Genomic DNA, 22,116 nt, shown 5'->3' on the forward strand with positions numbered 1-22,116 from the left:
AATACAGCATGAAGGTCGGACATCACAGCATCTTGAGATGGGACCATGAGCTCGACCTACAGATGGCCAGCTAAGAGCCCATGGGATTCACATGTGCTCCCCTCGTAGGATCTGGGATCAAAAAGACTATCTCTCTACCCACTCTCCTTACATTTCCCTAAGTAACAACCACAGAGGATCCAATCCACCAGCTTGTCCCAATCCTAAACAGAAAGAAAATGCCCTTTAGAAATACTCATTTTTCTTTATACGTTGTATTTTTGACTATTTTTACGTCACTCCCCACTGTCCAGAGCTTTTTCCCATGCTCCAATGTGGGATAATATTCAGATCTGAAAGAGAAATTCTGGGACTCCCTGGTGATCCAGTGGTTAAGACTCTGCACTTCCAATGCAGGGGGTGCAGGTTTGATCCTTAGCCAGTGACATAAAACAGACACAGCATCTGAAGAGGGTCAGTTTAACCTTGTGAAGCTGTGTCATGCCCGAGTCACCAGAACTCTCAGATGAAAGACATCAGGGCCTCCCAAGGGGCACACAGGGAAAATGCAGATACCCAAAGGCAGCTCTGGAAGGAAGTCATTCTCACCCACAGACAGCAGGTTCCTGTAGGTCTCCAGCATCACGTCCCTGTACAAGGCCCTCTGAGCAGGGTCCAGGAATTCCCACTCCTCCTGAGTGAATTCGATGGCCACATCCTCAGAGGTCAGTCGTTTCTGAAATAAAACCACATGTCACCAAAACGGCCATGAAAAGTTCTCATTTTCATGCAAAAGAGAAAGCATAGTAAGGGGTAAGGACTGACTTGGTTGAAGTATGTGTTCTAACAGATCCATGCAGGGGTATCTGGAGAAATTATGCATTTCTAATTTTAATTTCTTATGCTTTTTCATAAGACCTTATGAGATCCTCCAATTAATATGGAGTTTTCATCACTGCTCAAAATCCATGAAATATATATAAATAAAACTCAACACTGTATTGGCTATGCAGAAGTGTCAGATATTATGTTCTACCCAGTGAGCGCAATTCATTATCTAGATGAGGTACAGCATGAGTGGTGTCTTCAGAGATGATGAAGTCCACGGCACTTTTAATGGAAAGGTCAAAAGTTTCAGTTATGATATTGGTAACAGCAGCAAGGACCAGAAGTGTCTGAAGGCTTCCGGCTGCTCTAAATTACTGCAGTATTACTCTAAACATTAAACAAGTACTTTACAGGCAAGAACCTGCCATCAATATAATAGCTCATTAAAGAACGACCTGTTTCCACCTTACAGAAGAAAAACTGTGTCACAGACAGACACTCTGAGAAACTCAACTCAGATCAAGAAGGTAAGAAACGTTACACGAAGCACCTGAACTCAGAGCCTTGGGCTCAGCAACTGAAGCTTAAGCATCTAATAGTTAAGTAATACAGAGAACATTAAAAGTCCTTTGACAGAGGGCTCCTAAAGAAAACTTGAAAGAAGTTCAAGGTGAGCCTCCTCCCTACCCCTCTTGTCTGCACGGGGAGCAGCTCTCGGGCCTTGGGCCTTCATCCCCTGAAAATGGACCTCTGCGCCAAATTCGTCTCCACCCACTTCTTGATCAGGAGAACCTCCCTGCTGTTGAGTGATCACTGTCCAGAGTGGTGGTGAAGGACGGGAGACACTGACCGATGAGAGCCACAGCAGCTTGGGAGCCCCAGGTCCCCGGACCATCTCACTTATTCCTAGCCACAGCTTCCAAACCAGTGCCATTTCAAGGGACTCTGACACAGCAGCCAAGTTCACTGGAGCTGGAGCTGCCACAGCAGGGGTTGCTGGCTCCGGGGCTGGAAGTGGGACTGTGTTCGGGACCTTCATCACTGTTAGGCCAGGAACCCTTCTCTGAAACAGTAGCTCTTCTACGCCATGGGCTTGGCCCTCTCAAAGGCCATGGGGCGCTTTTGCCTGATGGTGGTCTAGCTCATCTTCTTCACGATGTGAAGGAGCTGTTTCCACCTCCCATAGTTCTTTCTCCCGTGTCTGCCCTGTATATTCCCTTTCCCGTAACTCCCCAGGCAGCCTGGGGAAAGTGGTGGGCTCACGGTTTGACAGAAGGAAAACAAATAAATATTGTATTACTATGAAAAAAACGCAAAGTTCAAAGCGAACAATGTGGAATGGCATGAAAGGTCATTATAGATGCGGATACAGAAACACAACTGATAGTAATTTATTACTTAAAACACTAATAGGATTGTTTAGAAAATTTCAAGGCCACAGATTATACTGATAACATAATTTCAACTCAAAAAAAAAAGGTGATATGCAGTTTTTAAATAATGATGTCTTGTATCTAAACCACAGACTTGCACATGAATGCATACATATCTATTAAAAAGTAACTGAAATGAGAGGATGTGTCTCTTGACAGATTTTTTTGGACAATTTTATATCATCCATGTATTCACATGTATTTCAGCATCTTTCATATGATAAAAATGTATTCTTTGTACTCAGCTGAGTTTGTCAACAGCATTCTATACTAGGCTACCAAAAGAAAATTGGTAAAAATATTAAAAAAAAAATACTTGAACTAAATTCATAATAAAATTATCATATACAAAAATACAAATACAATTTTATCCACTTAAATTTACATAGCAAGGCTTTAACAGACGCTAAAGACCTTTTTTGCTTTTTTTTTTCCATTAATAAAACAGTGATTTGAAATTAGAAGAGTCATTAGATTATGACAAAAAAAAATTATAGCAATATTAAAGTAAAAAAACTTCTTGTAAAATGAAAAATCATGGCAAAAAAAGAATGTGAAAAAAATATAGTTATTAAGCAAGACTATCTCAAGAACCATCATGATGGGAAGGAAACATTCAAAATATTTCTTCTGAAATTACAGTGGCATGAAAGGAGCTGTCCAGGGTGTCTGTCCTTCACCACCATACGATGCGCATGAGCAGGGGCCACTAGAAGAAGTAACAGGAGGAAAAACACAGGGCAAGAGACACAGAGTTTGTCAGAGAGTTGAAACAGGTAGTACTCACAAACCTAAGGACATGGAAAGATGAACAGTCACAGGATGGAAAAAGTCCATCCTAAAGAGAGCAGGGGAGACTGTTATATCAGACAAAATAAACTGATGAAAAAAAAAGTGCGATGAGATAAATATTGTATAATGATAAAATGGTCAATTTACCAAAAAGCTGTAACAAGTAAAATAAATATATACATCTTATATTAGATATGTCAGAAAAATGAAGCAAATGTTAAGGGAAAGGAAGACAGAAATAGTGGCACAGGAATAGTATGAGATTTCAACGTTCAAGTTGAACAGGCATGTACAGATCACACGGCCCAACAAAAGCATAAAACACGTGCATCTCAAGGACACATAAAACATTCTCTATGAGACACCACAGGTTAGGCCCAAATCAACAATTTTAAGAGACTGCTACCATGAAAGTATTGAGAGGGTAACAGGCAGGAAGGCCAGGGGTCTCCAAACGGAGGAAGTAGCCTCCAAGTGTCAGACATTTTTATCTCTCTTAAGCGGCAGGAGGAAACAAACTAGAGATATTTTTTCCTTCTCCATACAAATTTAAAAAGAGGTTTCTCTTAAAATACTGTGTTGCCATAATGACACTTGGCTTCACCTGAAGTTAACTATTCTCAAACCTTGAGTGAACCAATGCCTTTCTCTTATGGAAGCGTTTATCTTAAGCTATGCTAATGTACTATATGCATTTACCCCAAACTGTCTTCAAGTCGGTTCTGCCTCTTGGCTCAGAACCTACTTGACAAACCACTATGTTATATTCCGATACTGCTCCCCTAATCTATGTAAACGAAACTATTTGTATGGTGATCTGCCCTTCTTCAAGATTCAAGTTAATCATTTTATGGCCCAGGATGAACCATTTGGTGCCAAGATTCTCCCCAAATGCATCTTATGGGTGAGGGGCCTGGTGCCATTCTGAGTTTTAAGACATTCCTTTCTTTCATTAACAGACTGCTAGTGACTATAGAACATCCAGCTGAAGACTAGCAGGGGGGTACTCTTTCTGCCCCCTTCTGATGCCTATGTCAGAAGCTTTCTCTATCTCCTTTATACTTTAATAAACCTTTATTACACAAAAGCTCTGAGCGATCAAGCCTCATCTCTGGCCCCCGATTGAATCATTCTCCTTCAGGGGCCAAGAATCCTGGCGTCTTTGCGTGATTCAACAACAACCTTTCAGGATCTTCCCTAACAATGAAATAAACACAAGAAAAAAAGAAAATTCCCCAAATGTGGACATTAAACAACTCACTCTTACACCACAAATGGGTCTAAGAAAAAAATCACATGGAAATTTTTAAATACAGGGATGAAAACGAAAAGACAACATTAGAAAATTTATAATACACAGAGAAGACTGTACTAAAAGGAAAATCTGAACCGTTAAATGCTTACAGTAAAAAAGAGAAAAGATCTTAAATTTGAAATCTATTTTTAGACCTTTAGGAAGCAGAAAACAGAAAACAAACTAAACTCAAGTTTAGCAGAAGGAAACACGTAAATAAGAAAGATTAAACCAGAGATACGAGAGGGAGAGGGTGGGATGATTTGGGAGAATGGCATTGAAAAACGTATAATATCATATATGGAATGAGTCGCCAGTCCAGGTTCGATGCACGATACTGGATGCTTGGGGCTGGTGCACTGGGACGACCCAGAGGGATGGTATGGGGAGGGAGGAGGGAGGAGGGTTCAGGATGGGGAACACATGTACACCTGTGGCAGATTCATTTCGATATTTGGCAAAACCAATACAGTATTGTAAAGTTTAAAAATAAAATAAAATTAAAAATAAATACATAAATAAAAATAAAGAAAAAAAGAGAGAGAATTGGCAGGGGTGAGGACAATGTGAGGGAATGGTTAGATTTGAACATCATCTCAAAAGTAGTGTCTGTAGCATTGGATGGCTAGTTGACGCAGGTGAAGAGTTGTTGTTTCTCAAAAAATCCATATTGTTTTTCTTAAAAAATTAATAAATCCTGGATGTAAAAATTCAAATATCATCAAATAAAATGAGAGATGTTAAAGTCCCTCAGAGATTAAAAAAAAAAAAAAAAGAAAGAAAGAAAAATTTAAAAATCAACAAACCAAGAGTTGATGTTTTGAAAAAACTGTATAGGAAAACCCCCACTTAGACTAAGGAAAAGAGAAAAAAAGATTCAAATAACTAAAAACAGATATGAAACAGGACTGATTACAACTGAGGTCCAAGAAAGTTTCTAAAGATAAGGAAGTACTATGACCAATAATGCCGATAAATGACAGAATATAGGAGATACTGGCAAATTCTCAGAAACACGCAAACTCTTTTACTTATTAAGAAATAAAAAAATTGAGAAGTCTTGAAAGTGAAAGTGTTAGCCACTCAGTCGTGTCTGACTCTTTGTGACCTCATGGACTGTAGCCCACAAGGCTCCTCTGTCCGTGGAATTTCTCCAGACAAGATACTGGACTAGACAGCCATTCTTTCTCCAGGGGGTCTTCCCACCCAGGGATAGAACCTGGGTCCCCCACACTGCAGGCAGATTCTTTATGATTTGAGTCACCAGGGAAGCCCATTATACCTACAGAGATTTAAGAAATAGTCAGAAACCTCTAAGAAGAATACAGGACCAAATTCTACCAAACATTTACAAAAGAATTACCACTAAGCCTGCTAATTCTATGGAGCAAGCATGATTCTAATAGTTTGCTGATTTCCCAAAGACATAAGCAAGGAAAACTAGAAACCAATACCCCTGACGAATACTGATGCAAAATTAAAATACTTGCAAACCCACTTCAACACATATTAAAAAGACCAGGAGAAAGAGACATAGAGAACAGACAGAGGCAGGAGGGGAGGGTGAGACGTATGGAGAGAGTAACACGGAAACTCACATTACCATATGTAAAGTAGAGAGCCAGTGGGAATTTGCTGAATGACTCAGGGAACTCAAACAGGGGCTCTGTAACAATCTACAGGGGAGGGATAGGGAGGAAGATGGGAGGGAGGGGACATAGGTATACCTATGGCTGATTCATGTTGGTATTTGGCAGAAAACAACAACTTCTGTAAAGCAATTATTCTTCAATTAAAATAAATAAATAAAAAATTCTGACACCATGACCAAGTGGAGTTTATTCATATAAGGCAAGGAGAAGTCAACATACAAAAATCAATTAATATGACACACTACATTACAGATTTAAGGGAAAAAAAAATACAGGATCATCTCGATGCAGAAAAAAACCATTCGACAAAAATTTGATAATATTTCAAGATGGAACACTCAACAAACTACAAACAATAAATTATACCAACATCAAGGCAATGGCACCCCACTCCAGTACTCTTGCCTGGAAAATCCCATGGATGGACGAGCCTGGTAGGCTGTAGTCCATGGGGTCGCTAAGAGTCGGACACGACTGAGCAACTTCCCTTTCACTTTTCACTTTCATGCATTGGAGAAGGAAATGGCAACCCACTCCAGTATTCTTGCCTGGAATCCCAGGGATGGGGGAGCCTGGTGGGCTTCCGTCTATGGGGTTGCACAGAGTCGGACACGACTGAAGTGACTTAGCACTTAGCAGCAACATAATAAATGCCATTATGAAAAGAGCACAGCAATGGGGAAAGAATGAAAGACCTTTTCCTCTGAGGTCAAGAAGAAGGCAAGGATGCACACCCTGCACTACAGTTCCACTGAAACCCTTACAGAAATTATATGAGAAAAAGAAATCAAAGGTCAGCAAATTGAAAAAGAAGTAAATTCATTTTCTTTCCCACGTGACCAAGTTTCATACGTAAAAGTCATAAAGATTACAAAAGAAACATGCTATATCAAAAAAGATTCAATAACCACACAAAGGATCAATCAACCAATTAATTCATTATCAAAACTGCCATGGCAATCTTTGTAGAAGCAGAATAAAACATGGTGAAAGTTATAGAACTATTCAAAGAGCAAACAGGAAAACTCCTGAAGAAGGAAGATGGAGGTCTTTCTATTCCAAAACCTATTACAAGGTAATCAAGGTGATGTGGTACTGGTATAAAAACAGACAAATAAACCAAATGAACAGAACACAGTACTCAGAAATAATTCTTTCTGTATATGTAAGGTATATCCACAAGGATGTATCCACAAGATACACAAAATGGCAAGGACAATCTCAATAACCATGATGCTGAGAAAATAGATATCCACCAGCAAAAGAATGAAGCTGGAATCTTGCTTGCGTTAAAAGTTAAAACATTTCTGTGTCAAAGGATTCAATCCACAGAGTGAAAGGACAACCTCTGAAGAATGGAGGTGATGAAAATTTCCACTTGCCAGAGACTTGGATTCATTTCATAGATTAAATCTGATGATCAACTAAAAAACCCTGTATCACTGATGTCTATTTCTGAACTTTCCATTCTATTATCAATAAGGATTTAAGGAGACTGACCCACATCTTTAGTGTCAACTGCCTTAACAAAGAACAAACTGCCCCTAATTGATCTGATTCCCAGATTTCACCAGCTATTGTGCATATTAGTACCTGACTTCCAAGTGCAGTTTCCTTACCCTGGTTGACAGAGAGCAGATAGAGAGTCCAGGTGGGCTCTAAGCAATCCCTGCTGCCCAACAGCACTAAGACCCCATCTCCAACCCGTGGGTGAGAAGCCCTGCCTGGGATGGTGCCCAGGGGAGCCTCCTCACAAGGGCCAGGTCACCGGGTCATGGGGAGATGGGACCTAAGTGGAGACGACAGGCCCTGAGGGAAGGCCCCGGATGAGTGTGTGTATACAGGAGTCAGACAGGATACTCCAGAGTCAGACACGATTAGCAAGTCCAGAGCAGGGCATTTCAGGAAGGACAGACTGAATATGACCTTACCTGAGAAAGAGCCATGCCTGACTCCTTTTCTTTCCTCTTCCTCAACTTCAGGGATTCCTCAGGCAACACAAGTCTTCAGAGTTCTATCATGAAAGTTGAAAACAGGCCGCTTAATGCTTAGAGTCAGCACATCCCCTTTCTGAGCCCCAGTGACACACACAGGGCAGCCCTCACTGTGTGGAACAGACAGTCCTCTGTGGCCACCGTCTCAGGAGGGACTCAGGACGGTCAACTCCCGCAGAGAGACCAACATGGGACTTTCCCACACTTTCCCTCGGATTGCAATCCCCTCCTGGTGAGGCCTCATGTACACAGCAAGCAGGGGCCACCTCTGCTGACCCCACGACCCCCTTCAGGTCACACAGCAAGCCCTGGTCCAGACCCACTCGGAGCAGAGTGCCCCCTCCTCAGCTCAGATCTCAGCCCTCAGGACTGGGAGGACTCAGAGTCCTGATGCTCAGTGAGGGAACCAGACTGAATCAACTGGGGCACCTTAAACATTCTCGAGCTGTGGACCAACACAAGCTACCTGAAGGGGAATCTCTGGTCAGAGGGTACAAAACATGGGTATGCAAAACGCCTCATCAATGAAACGTGAAGTCTGGACTGAGCACCATTCAGAGGAGAAAAGCACCTCCCAACTCTCTTTTTCTTCCCAGGCTTACTAAGGTGTAACTAACAAAAATGGTATAAATGTACTGTGTACAAAGTGATCATGTGATAGATTCATACACTGAATAATTATTACAGTGGAGTAAGTTACACTTCCATCTATGAGTACACTGTATTTCTCCTCTCTGGGCGAATTTCAAGTATACAGAAACACTACAGGCAGCATGCAGTACCTCAGATTCCCAGAACTGAAAATCTCTACTCTTTGCCTAACAGTGCCCCATTTCCCCCTCCATCCAGCTCCTGGTAACAGCCTTATTACTCGATGGCTCTATCAGTTTGACAAGTCTAGTTTCCACATACAGTGTCTGTCCTCCTTTGTCAGGCTTCTTTAACTTGGCATAATGTTCTCTAGGTTCATTCAGTTCAGTTCAGATCCTTGATTGTTATATAGAGGAAAAAATAGTTCATGAATATACAGTATATAATAAATATTTCTATACCACATTTTTGTCACCTATTCTTTTGTCAAGAGACATCTGGGTTGTGTCTATGCCTTGGCTACTGCAAATCCAGTCACACTCATGGGACTGCGGACATATCCCTAAAAAACTGATTGCTTTTCCTTTGGATATCTGTCAGAAATGGGTATGACAGACTGTAGGCCTGTTCTATATTAATTTGTTAAGGAACTTCCATTTTATTTTCAAAAATAGCAGTACCATTTACATTACCACCAACAGTGCAGTTAAGATTCTGTGTTTTCTGTACTGTGCCTGTACTGTACTTTATGTACTGTGCTTATTTTGGCAGGGACAGGAATGGATAACAGAGAACCCAGCACTGGCCTGGCAGCAAGAGAGTTGCGGCTGCCCAGCGATCACTGTGGTATTGCTGCCTTCTGATTCTCGGAGCCATCTTCCCCTATGTCACAGGACTTTATGACTCTTCGCAGGTTAGGCCCAGAGATCCCTACTGAGCAGGACCACCTTATAACAAGCATTCTGTGATCTTAACCTTAGTACTCCTATTTTCCCAAAGGGACTCAAACAAACTTACAAACTTTCATGGTGTCCAACAGAGTGTCCACAGAGCCCATGATGAGCCTCTAACCCTCTTATACAAACACAAAGCATTCCAAGCCCTGATAACTCACGCATGAGGCAAAATACAAAAGAGGACAGCCAAGGATTCACAGACACAAGACACCATATTTTCATTTACAGTGAGTGATCCAGGTCAAACACCAAAATCTCCAAAGACTATGAAAAAGAGGGATAATTCCAATGATGCACACGGCCCACTGACACCTCAGCATCTTCCAAGGAAACACACCAGATTCTCTTGGTATCTTCCCAAATGCACATGAACCTTTCTTCACCGGCAACCCCAAGTACACAATGATACCAAAGTTGATGCAAAAAATGACCTGAGATTTTCCCTGTTACTCTATGGTGCCTGCCTGCTAAAAGAGCCAACAAAAGCCAGGGCGTGGAGTGGATGCTGGGGGCACCTGCTAGAACCAGCCCCTCAAGCCCAAGGCTCCCATCCTCCTGCACCCACAGGTGCCTGCGGGCTCAGCCCAGGCCACAGTTCTAACACTGGAAAAGACTTCTCCTGGCTGAATTCCACGTCCATCATTGCTGCTCACGTGTGGTCACGAGTTGTCAAATCAAACCTGTGCAGGCAAGTGTCAGCCTCAGCACTGCTGTCCCGGGAACACGAGCTAAGGCATTGGAACCTCAAACCATTCCATGCAGGCTCTCCAACAAACCCTCTCCCAGGTTCTCCAGCCTGAACTGAGACATTCTTTTCCAACAGATCCACACCCGCCTTGTCCCTGCAACACTTGGGATGGGCGCACGCTCCATTCACTGGGCTCACCTTGATGCCCCCAAGTACTGCCACAAGCCTCCTGCAGACCCCACCAGGCTCCCTCCGCTTTCCCCATTTGTCTACCTCTCCTCCCTGCATGACTGGACTAAGCAAGACTAAAGCGCACCGGGGTTTCTTGGCAAAGGGGATCACAAGAGGAGTGTCCATGAACTAATACCCAAAGGACACTGCACGTGCAGTATGAAAATCAAGACACTGGCCCTCCTGGGAAAGTCTGCCACCACCTGGGGACACTATGGAGTCCACGTACAAAGGCATTTGAGATGAGGACGTCTCAAAGCAAGGGTCTCCAGGTCTCACTCTCTCCTGTTTTCCCCACCCACACCTACTTGGAAAATATTCTAGCCCTTGGGAGGGGGGAGAGCGGGCAGCATCTCCTTCCTGCCCCATTAGGTTTTGCATTTCTGCTCATCCTCAGCGCACTGAAATCACAATTGCTGACACTGAGCACATGAACTCCTAGAAGGCAAAGCTGCTGTCCATGATGGTGACTGGTCCCTGGATGGACAGAGCTTAGATCTGCGGGCTGCAGAGGACAAAACACAGCAGACTAAACATGGGGACATCTTAGCCCACTGCTTGAGGACACCATTTCTGTAGGGCTTTTCGGGATTTCCTATATTTCTTGGCTCTTCTTTTGAGTAATTACGTGGTCTACATGGGGTAAAGATCAATTATAGCTGAAATGTCCAGAACATGGGAAACATCTTCATCATCTGCCCTATTCTCTTGGTCTTCCCTGAGGATTATTCAGCCCAACTCACAGTCCTGTCATCTAAAGACATTTCCATTATCAGGTACTGCAGCCACATTGGGAAGAAGAGGAACACTGCTGCTGATGCTGCTGCTGCTGCTAAGTCTCTTCAGTCTTGTCCGACTCTGTGTGATCCCTTAGACGGAAGCCCACAGACAGAAGCCCACCAGGCTACCGTCCTCGGGATTCTCCAGGCAAGAACACCGGAGTGGGTTGCCATTTCCCTCTCCAGTGCATGAAAGAGAAAAGTGAAAGTGAAGTCGCTCAGTCGTTTCCGACTCTTAACGATCCCATGGACTGCAGCCTACCAGGCTCCTCCATCCATGGGATTTTCCAGGCAAGAGTACTGGAGTGGGGTGCCATTGCCTTCTCCGAGAGGAACACTATGAGCCCTAAAAAGAGGAGAACAAGGAAGGCCTCAAAATAACCCATGAAGAAGGACATTAATTTCTGCTGATGGCAACTGATACAGAGGCAATAAACCTGAGTAACAATGGCAACCCACTCCAGTACTCTTGCCTGGAAAATCCCATGGATGGAGGAGCCTGGTAGGCTGCAGTGCATGGGGTTGCTAGGAGTCAGACACGACTGAGCGACTTCACTTTCACTTTTCACTTTCATGCATTGGAGAAGGAAATGGCAACCCACTCCAGTCTTTTTGCCTGGAGAATCCCAGGGATGGGGGAGCCTGGTGGGCTGCCATCTCTGGGGTCGCACAGAGTTGGACATGACTGAAGCGATTTAGCAGCAGCAGCAACATGAGAGAGACTGTTAGGAGGGGATGGGGAGACCTCTCTGAGCCTAGACTTGAAGGGTGACAAAGGGCCTGAGCCAGGGTGACCTGAAGGTGAGAAAGGTACACAACGTCAGACAGAAATGGTTTTGGTATATGGAAACAGAGAAAAGGTAAATGAGACCAGGACAGGCTGAACCACGGGCAAATGGTCAGCTCCCAGGTTGAGGCTGGAGACTCTTACAGGGCCCTGAGCTTGACAGAGAGCTGTGGAGCCACAGCGAGGAGTCAAGCTTTTGTCCCAAGAACAAATGAAAGCCAGTGGACGTAAAAAAAAATCTCCCTTCAGATTTAGCCTTATTCATAGAAGTCATCTAATTCTGAGCCTGTGATCCTGCCTCCATCCTACAGTTTTCCTTATCATTTTTCACTGAGGGAGGACTGGGATCTATTTAAAATTCTAATTACCGCCAGACACTCCCTCCAAACCAGAACTGCCACACACAGACACACAGCCAATTTAGCTAATCATTTCAGGGGTCAGTGTTGCTCACGCTCAGAGTTTCCGGTCTAGTCTCTCATCTCCATGATACAAGTGGGCTCCTTCAGGCCCAGATTGAAGCCGTTTATGAGAAGGTCTGAGCTGAGTGAAGAGAACCAGGTATAACTGATTAATGAAATGGGAGGCTGAAGGGCAAGGGGGCCAAGTTTGTCCTTAATGCCCATCCCATTTTACACTAGGAACATCTGTCATGTATCTGAGCAAAAGAAACTTTTCTTTCAAGATTGGGTCAAACTGATACCAAGCAGGTAATTCTTTATTAGAAGTCTTATGAACTCTGTTGGAGAGGGAGAGGGTGGGAAGATGTGGGAGAATGGCATTGAAACATGTATAGTATCATGTATGAAACGAGTTGCCAGTCCAGTTTTGATGCACGATGCTGGATGCTTGGGGCTGGTGCACTGGGACGACCCAGAGGGATGGTGTGGGGAGGGAGGAGGGAGGAGGGTTCAGGATGAGGAACGCCATGTATACCTGTGGTGGATTCATTTTGATATTTGGCAAAACTAATACAATTTTGTAAAGTTTAAAAATAAAATAAAATTAAAAAAAAGAAGAAGATTGCAGTAAAATATTTTAAAAACACAGAATTGCAAATATATATGCACTGGTACAAAAAAACATTAGAAATAGGATCTGAGCAATCTTTTTCATCATGAATAGAGAGGCTCTGTTGGAAGGTTACACGTCAATCCAGCCCATGCTTCCTCATTCGCACAGAAAAGTCAAAAAGGGACCTGAGGGAAACATCTTCATATCACCTCACAGCTCACTTGTTTCACTGATCATAGAAAATGGAAAAAAAAAACCATTACACCAACCAGTTAAACTAGGTGTTTTTTTCTTTTTCTGAAAAGAAAGAATGAAGCATTTTATTTTGTTAGTTTTATCATGTTAAATGTTCTTTTATTTTCCACTTTCTCAAAGAAATGCCTTTAATTTCACAAGATCTAATGTCATACCTCCGTTATTCTCTGGTAAAGAGCTGAGACCAGAAATATCCGTTTGTGTGTGCACACATAAACACATACACACAATTCATGTGTTTGGTAAAACCACAGTTGAAAATATGTCTGTTTTATTACACGATGGCCCATACATAAAACCCTCCAAGATGTATTTCTCTGTGAATTCAGAGAAAGGGAGGCGAGGTCATCTTTGCTTATTAACTTTAAGTTTTTCAGTTTCCTCATTTTTAAGTATTATAATGGGAGGATAATTACTTTACAATATTGTGATGGTTTTTGCCATACATCAACATGAATTGGACATGTGTCCCCCCCATCCTGAACCACCTTGCACCTCCCTCCTCACCCGATCTCTCTGGGTTGTTCCAGAGCACTGGCTTTGGGTGCCCTGCTTCGTGCATCGAACTTGCACTGATCATTCTATTTTACATATGGTAATATACATGTTTCTATGCTATTCTCTCAAATCATGCCACCCTCGCCTTTTCTCACTGAGTCCAAAAGTCTGTTCTTTACATCTGTGTCTCCCTTTGTTGCCTTGCATGTAGGATCGTTGGTACCATCTTTCTAAATTCCATATATATGCAGTAATATACAGTATTTGTCTTTCTCTTCCTGACTTATTTCACTCTGTATAATAGGCTCTAGGTTCATCTACCTCATAAGAACTGATAAACAAGGTGACATTTTTGCTAAGTATGGCACAAAATAGTCTAAGATGATTTACTACTTACCAAAGAAAATTTCAAATGTACAAGACAAAGGGAAGGAAGCACCCAGGCAAGGAATGAATCAGAAAAAATTTAAAAGAAAAAACTGTGAATTAGTTTTAATCTAAAAATCTGGTGTCAAAGTTTAAAAAAACACTGAGAATAATCATAATCAGAAAAGGATGATAAGAGTAGAATACTGGAAACTAAAAAAGCTTATTTCTGAAGTTAAAAATGATTACAGAAACTGAATGAATGAAGACCTATTCCAAGCCACAAAAAGCACCATATATACAGAAAGGAGAAAATGTGAATCCATTAAAAAAAAAAAAAGTGTTCCTTTAAAAATGCTACCCAGTAGTGATACAGTGGATGAGAATCTGCCTGACAATGCAGGGGACATGGGTTCTACCCCTGGTTCAGGAAGATCCCACAAGTACAAGCAACTAAGCCTGTGCACAACTACTGAGCCTGTGCTTTAGAACCTGGGAGCCACAACTCTTGAGCCCACGGCACAGAACCGAAGACACCACAGCCAAAAAATTAAAAAAAAAAAAAGCTACCACAGAGTGACAGAGTCAGTCATTTCTTGCTCCAGGTGTCTTCTTCCCTGATCTCTATCTTATGATAGGACAAGGGAAGGGGTTCACTCACAACTCAGTGAATCAAGCCACTGCCCCAAGGCTCAACAGGGTTTGCAAATGAAAGTCATCTTCTGCCCCAAGTAATAAAAAAAAGACACAAGCCTTATATATAGACAGGAGTTTTGAAATTCTCAGCCTCCTCTGTATAACTAAAAAAATCATCTGTATCCAAACAACTGGCCACACCTGGATCGAGCTTACCCCTCTGTTCACCTATCTCCCTATTTCATCTGAGTCTCCGTGTCTCTTTCTCTCCCCCTCTGCTCTCCTGCTGTTCCTGTCCTATTTCCTGCCTCACGCGTGTCGTGTCTCAGGCTGCTGCAATTCGTTCCCCCTCGAAATGCTCTCTCTCCAACCTTCCTGAGTCTTTCAAAAATCCATACCTGTGTCTGCCTCTTTCTTCCCCCATTTCGGCTCCCTCTCTGCGCTCCAGATTACTCCCTTTCTCTCGCTGTGACTCTCCCTTCCTCCCCACTCTCTAGCAGGCCATGTGGCTACGCTTCCTTCTAGCCCTTTCTTCCTCTGCTCCTTACCTCTTGCTCTGCCAGCACCATGATAAAACCGGCCACCTCAGATTGAGACTTGAACCCTTGTGGCGGCACCCCAACCGGATGAAAACACAACTCCGGACTCTAACCCTAGAAGCCTGGACTCAAACCCGGCCAAAACCCAGTTAGGGACTCTCCACCTCTGACGTCCCTCATCGCCTTTCGCCTCCCCCGCTCCCATCACTGATACAGGGCAGTTCTCCCTATGCTGTTTTCCAATCCCTGGAGATCTGGCTTTTTAATTTATTAATGCTTCTGTATTTTACTCACTTGGCTATTTTCAAGGCTTAACCTCTTTGACTTGACTATCCCTTTGCAAGTCCCTCAGCCATTCTCAGGGTTCCCATTGGTTCTCCCTGATGCTTTTCTCCTCAGTTTCAGTTATTTCTCTCAGTCCTCTGACTCTGCTTCTCCTGATCCTCCTGCCTCCTGAATTTACTGAGTGGGCGACAGAACGAGACGCCCCCGGACCGGAAGATCACCTTTTCCGACCGAGTTGAATTCGGCATGGAACAGCACTGGCTGTCACAAGGCTGGACCAGGTCACCTACCCTACGCGGGGTGAGGGGACGGGCTGACAGGAAAGGGGGTGCCTGCGGGTAGAAGGACCGGCCTCAGGAGACGCGAGGACAGACGGGCTGGGAGAGAGGGGGCTCAGAGCGGGGCGGGCTCTCCGGAATCCCGGGACCAGGGAGAGGGCGCGGCCTCTCCGGGAGCGGGGACGACGGGCTCTGCCTCCAGCGGTCGAGAAGGCGACGCGGCGGGGCGCGACTCCAACTCGCGAGAGAGGGCTTTACTTGGCGAGGCCAGAGGTAAAAAAGGGTTTTAAGCAGGAAAATGTCGCCAGAGGCGGTGTCTACGCGGACCCAGGGCTGAAACCGACTCAGCAACACTTCAAATCCAAACGAAAACATAACTGGGCCGCAACGGCAGCGGCAGCGTCTATTCGGGGCCGAGCACCGGGTGCCAGGGTTTTCAGGTCGCTGGCAATTCCCACACCATGAAGACGAGTGAGCGGGGGCGGAGGTGGGGATTGGAGGGGTGGCGAGCTCTGCAAACTTACTCTAGAAAGAAGCTAGGCCCCGCTCCGGGACCTCTGTTCCGCGCTCTCCAACTTCCGGCTCTGGGTGAAAGGGCTTTTGGTATTAGAGCCGCGGCTTCCGACCAGGGGCGGGGCGAGCACCCGCTGTGCGCAGAGTTCGTGGGAGGGGCGGGCCGCGGAGGGGGGCGGGGCCTGTTACCTTGACAGCATTAAGTTACCCTCTGTAACACTGCTCAGGTAAAAGCTTCAAGTTATGTCGGAAGCCAAGATACTTCCTCTTAAGACTAAAAGGGTTTATTCTCAATAAAAAGCTGTTTTTCACAGCATGGTGTGCTCAGATCCTACTAGTGAGGCTGAAGCAATTCAGGGATCTCAGAACTTGGGCAGTTTTAATAAACAAGAATGGGACTAGTCTCTATATTACAAACACAAAACTCTCCCTGGGTAGAAATGGGCTATTCCCTACTGACGCCCCACAAAACAGCAAACTCAGCATAGTGCTGAGTTCAACCAACTGAGGGTCAGCACTTGGATGTCTGAGATGGAGGACTTAGGGGATGTGATCATTTGGGTCACTAACCACAGCCTTAAAATGAGCAAGACACTTTAAATGATTATAAACTGCGTTATTATTTTATCCAACGTGTTTTAATTATTTCCCTTTCTAAACCCAACTCTTTAAACAGTGACATAAAGAGGGTTGTATAAGCAGCTCTTACAATGACAAATATCATTGTGTAAGTTTAAGCTACAGAGAAAACTTAACTGATATATATACTGTGAAACGATTATCACAATAAGTTTACCTAGCATCCATAAGTTCGTATAGATAACCTAAAAAGAGACAGCAAAATAGGAGAAAAAACCGTTTTTTTCTTTTGATGAGAACTGCATTAAAAAACTGTATTCTGTACTTTGGAGGAAGTGCTTAGTCGCGCAGCTGTGTCAGATTCTTCGCGACCCCATGGACCATAGCCTACCAGGCTCCTCTGTCCGTGGGACTCTCCAGGCAAGAATACTTGAGTGGGGTGCCATGCCCTCCTCCAGGGGATCTTCCCAACCCAGGGATCAAACCCATGTCTTGTGCATTGCAGGCGAATTCTTTACTGTCTGAGCCACCAGGGAAGCCTAAACTGTTAAGTATCTTTCCCAAAAACTTGTTTAGGAAATTACACTAAATAATACCCATAATGTAGTTTCAAATTGATTATATATTCAGTGTGAACATAATTAGAATCTTTCACTTGCTATTTGCAAGTTCTAATATATTTTAGGTCTTTATTTTCTAAAGCTATGACAAATCTCATAAAAAAGGAGAGACATTACTTTGCCCACAAAGGTCTGTATAGTAAAGCTATGGGCCAGTAGTCATGTATGGATATGAGAGCTGGACCATAAAGAAGGCTAAGTGGTAAAGAATTGATGCTTTTGAACCGTGGTGTTGGAGAAGACTCTTGAGAGTCCCTTGGACTGCGAGGAGATCAAACCAATCAATGCTAAAGGAGATCAATCCTGAATATTCACTGGAAGGGTTGATGTTGAAGCTGAAGCTCCAATACACTGAGAAATCAGACAAGGTCTCTGTGAGGAAGAAACACTTAGGATTGGTAAGGCGGGAAATGGAAGAGTGTTGCAAGCAGAGAGAACAGCCTGAGTGCCAGCTCTGAGGCAGGAAGATATTTACTGAACAGAAAGTCAGCCAGTGTGACTGGCACACAGCAAATGTACATGGGGGGATGCCAGGCAGAGGCTAATTTATGCAAACTCTATGGATTTAGGACTTGATTCCAAAAGCTACAGGAAGTCACTGAAAAATCAGCAAGAGGAAAGTTAGACGCTTAGATTTGTTTTTCAGAGCTCAATCTGCTGTGGGCAGAAGTTGTTGTTTACCTGCTTACTCATGCCAGACTCTTTGCAACCCCCCTGATGGCAGCCCCGCCAGCTGCTCTATCCATGGAATTCTCCAGGCAAGAATATTGGAGTGGGTTTCCATTCTCTTCTTTCATTTTACTTCTTCATTCAGTAACTATGTCAACATTCTATTTCCTTTTCAAAGCTTATTTATTTTGCTTATGTTGGGTCTTCGTTGCTGTGAGTGGGCTTTCCCTAGTTAGAGCTGCAGTGCAGGGGCTTTTCATTGCAGTGGCTTCTCTTGTTTCGGAGCACACACTCTAGAGTGTGGGGGCTCCCGGGCTCTAGAGCACAGGCTCAGTAGTTGTGGCCCATGGGCTTAGTTGCTCTGAGGCATCTTCCCGGACCTGGGATGGAACCCGTGCACCCTACACTGGCAGGCACATTCTTAATCACTGTACTACCAGGAAGTCCTCAACATTATCTTACTCTAGTTCAAAAAAAATAAAAAGTAATACAAGCAGAAAATAACATACAGAAGATTTCTTCCAATCTTTATAAAATACCTGTATTTAAAAATATGTGGCCCTCCCTATGGGTAAGTGGTAAAGAATCCACTGGGCAATGCAAGAGATGTGAGTTGTTGCCTGGTCTGAGATCCCACATGCTGAGGGGCAACTAAGCCCGTAAGTCTCAATTCCTGAGCCAGAGATCTAGAGCCCAGGAAGTGAAACTACTGAAGCCAGCATGCTCTAGAGCCTGGGCTGCAAGACAAGAGAAGCCAACACAATGAGAAGTGTGCGCACTGCACCAGAGAGTGGCCACCACTTGCCAGAACTAGGGAAAAGACACTGAAGCAATAAAGATACAGTATGCTGCTGCTGCTCAGTCGCTTCAGTCATGTCCGACTCTGTGCGACCCCATAGACGGCAGCCCACAAGGCTCCCCCGTCCCTGGGATTCTCCAGGCAGGAATACTGGAGTGGGTTGCCATTTCCTTCTGCAATGCATGAAAGTGAATAGTGAAAGTGAAGTCGCTCAGTCATGTCTGACTCTGTGCAACCCCATAGACAGCAGCCCACCAGGCTCCTCTGTCCATGGGATTTTCCAGGCAAGAATCTGGAGTGGGGTGCCATTGCCTTCTCCGAAGATACAGTATAGGAAATAAATATATTTTAAAAATCATAATGAGATTTTTATCATTAACTTTAGGTATGTACTTATTAACAAAATCCAAAATTTATTATTTTATTGCATTAGGAAAATACTGAATCAAGATTAGTAAAGTTGGAGAATTCCCTCATGGTCCAGTGGTTAAGATCCCTCACTTCCACTGCAGGGTTTCAGGTTCGATCCCTACTCAGCAAACTAAGACCCTGGAGAATGCATCATGTGGTCAAAAGAGAAAGAAAAAAAACTTGGTAAGCCTGATTTCACAGTTTAAATTAGATGGTGTAACGAAACATTCCCTAGCCCTGACATCTCTTTCTGAACGTTCCATTCCATTCCCAAACACTTAAGTTTTCAAGGAGGTGCTCATTTAGTTTTAAATGTACTATAAAAAGTCAGAACTGATTTCCACTCATTGGCCTCTTTTGCATATTTTACCGTGTACTGTATGTGTTAATACCTGAAGTCCACATACAGCTTCTTTACCCTGGTTGACAGAGAGCAGACAGCACATCCAGATGGCCCTAAACAGTCCCTGCTGCCCAACAGCACCGAGACCCCATCTCCAACTCGTGCCTGAGAAGCCCTGCCCAGGATGGTGCTCAGGGGAGCCTCCTCACAAGCTCTGCGTCAACGGGTCATGGGGAGACGGGATCTAAGTGGAGATGACAGGCCCTGAAGGAAGGCCCGGGGTGAGTGTGCGTGTACAGGAGTGAGACAGGACACTCAAGAGTCAGACACGATTAGTGATCCTGAGAAGGGTATTTCAGGAAGGCAGTGTGAGAATCCACTCAGAATATGACCCTACCTGAGAAAGAGCCATGCCTGACTCCTGTTCTTTCCTCTTCTGGACCTCTTCGTCCATGAGTCTTCACAGTTCTACCATGAAAGTTGAAAACATGCTGCTTAATGCTTAGAGTCAACACCTCCCTTTCCTGAGCCCCAACCACACACACAGGGAAGCCCTCACCCTGTGGAACAGACAGTCCTCTGTGGCCACTGTCTCAGGAGGGACTCAGAACAGTCAAGTGCCACAGAGAGACCAACAGGGGCCTTTCCCACACTTTCCTTGGCCACACTCCCCTCCTGGTGAGGCCTCATGCACACAGCAGCAGGGGGCACCTCTGCTGACCCCACGATGCCCTTCAGGTCACACAGCAGGCCCTGGTCCAGCCCCACTCGCAGCAGAGTGCCCTCCCCTCCCCCAGGGCCCGATCTCAGTCTCAGAAGTGGAGGCTAAGAGACCTGGTGTGCAATGCAGGATCCAGAACGGAATCATCTGTGGCTCTGTGCCCATTCCTGGGGCAAGGCCCCACACGAGATCCTCAGGAGCGTGTCTGATGGGGGAGAACCAACTACCTAAAGGAGTATGTGTATACACACCATACACTCTGTGAGCATGTGACACATGTGTACACTGTGAAACATCACAATCCACGAACCAACACGTCCATCACCTCCAAATCCCCATGTTCCGTGTGTGGTGACAACACTCATGACTACCCTCCTGACACATTCCCAGCAGGCAGTAACAGAACAGGATTAACTATGGTCAGCGTGCTGCACACACCTCCCCAGGACACACTCATTTCACAACTCAAAGTCTGTACCTTTTGTCCAACATCTCCCCATCTTCCCCACCTCCCAGCCCCAGATGACCACTGTCCTACCCTCTGGTACTAGTGAGTTTCATTTTTTTTTTACATTCCATATAATGGAAGGACATATAATACCAGTCTTTCGCTGTCTGTCTTAATTCACTTACCATAATATTCTCTACATTTATCCAAGTTGTCCCAAGTGAGACAAATCTCCAGAATTGTTTACAAGAAAGTCGCTATTGAATGAACAAATCTTTATCCCAAGCTATAAAAATAATTAAATGTAAAAAAATCAGAAAGCCAAAAGTAAAACCATCACAAAGAACATGTTTAAAGTTCCTTGAAAAGGCATCATGTAGTAAGAGTCAGTCAGTTCTTGCCCTATTTCTTCTCTCACATAACCTCTACTCCTCACCAGGAATAGGGAAGGGGGTGACCCATACCTGAGAGAATCAAGTTACTGCCGCAGCCCGCACCTCAGCAAGCTTTACACATGCATGCTCTTTTAATACAAATAATTATAAAATACACGTGCGTCACAGACAGAAATTTTGCAATTCTCGTTCTTATCTATATAATTTAAAGAAGCAAGATTTGCGTTAGATTTTAAAGCCAAAAATCAATGTATAATGACTTAATAATTCTTACCCAACTGATTCAGCACTCTTCTGGATCTAGCCCCCACCATCACCTGCACACTAGCTGTTTCCACTCCATTTGGCTGATCTGTTTCCCTACTTCTTTCTATGTCTCCCTTTCTCTGCTCTCCTCCTGTACCTTTCCTCCTCTCTACTTCTTCCCTGCCTCCGACCCCGCCTCTCTCTGCCATCTGTTCGCCTTCAAGTTGCTTTCTCTCCAACCTCCCTGGTGATCCTCAATCTCCTATATTTCTGCCTTTCTTCTTCCATCTCTGCCCTCCCTGCCTCCCACCCAACTCTCTGGCACTCGCAAGTGGCTATGCTTCCTTTCAGCTCGCTCTTTCTCTCAGCTCCTTCAATCACTGCTGCTGCCGCCGCTTAGCCGCTTAGTCGCTTCAGTCGTGTCCGAATCTGTGCGACCCCGTAGACGGCAGCCCACTAGGCTCCTCTGTCCCTGGGATTCTCCAGGTAAGAATACT

General features: G+C 44.3%; 1 protein-coding gene across 4 annotated transcripts in view; it reads right to left on the reverse strand.

Annotated features, from left to right (window-relative positions):
* Positions 1–16,550, reverse strand: part of LOC102411606 (zinc finger protein 665) — a 37,910-nt gene extending 21,360 nt beyond the window's left edge. The window contains exons 1-3 of one of the 4 annotated variants that reach the window (XM_045163303.1): positions 16,400–16,550; positions 7,910–7,992; positions 589–715 (exon numbers count right to left, since the gene is read on the reverse strand). In XM_045163303.1, the coding sequence (XP_045019238.1) occupies positions 589–715; positions 7,910–7,924 (142 nt within the window). In that variant the 5' untranslated portion in view covers positions 7,925–7,992; positions 16,400–16,550. Of the gene's footprint in view, positions 1–151; positions 204–588; positions 721–1,582; positions 3,932–7,909; positions 7,993–16,399 lie in introns of those variants that run through there. The other 3 variants (XM_045163307.1, XM_045163305.1, XM_045163304.1) reach the window with 3 other exon arrangements.
* Between the last annotated feature and the right edge of the window lie 5,566 nt (positions 16,551–22,116).

Source organism: Bubalus bubalis, chromosome 18 (genome assembly GCF_019923935.1).
Source record: "Bubalus bubalis isolate 160015118507 breed Murrah chromosome 18, NDDB_SH_1, whole genome shotgun sequence".
Classification (NCBI taxonomy): domain Eukaryota; kingdom Metazoa; phylum Chordata; class Mammalia; order Artiodactyla; family Bovidae; genus Bubalus; species Bubalus bubalis.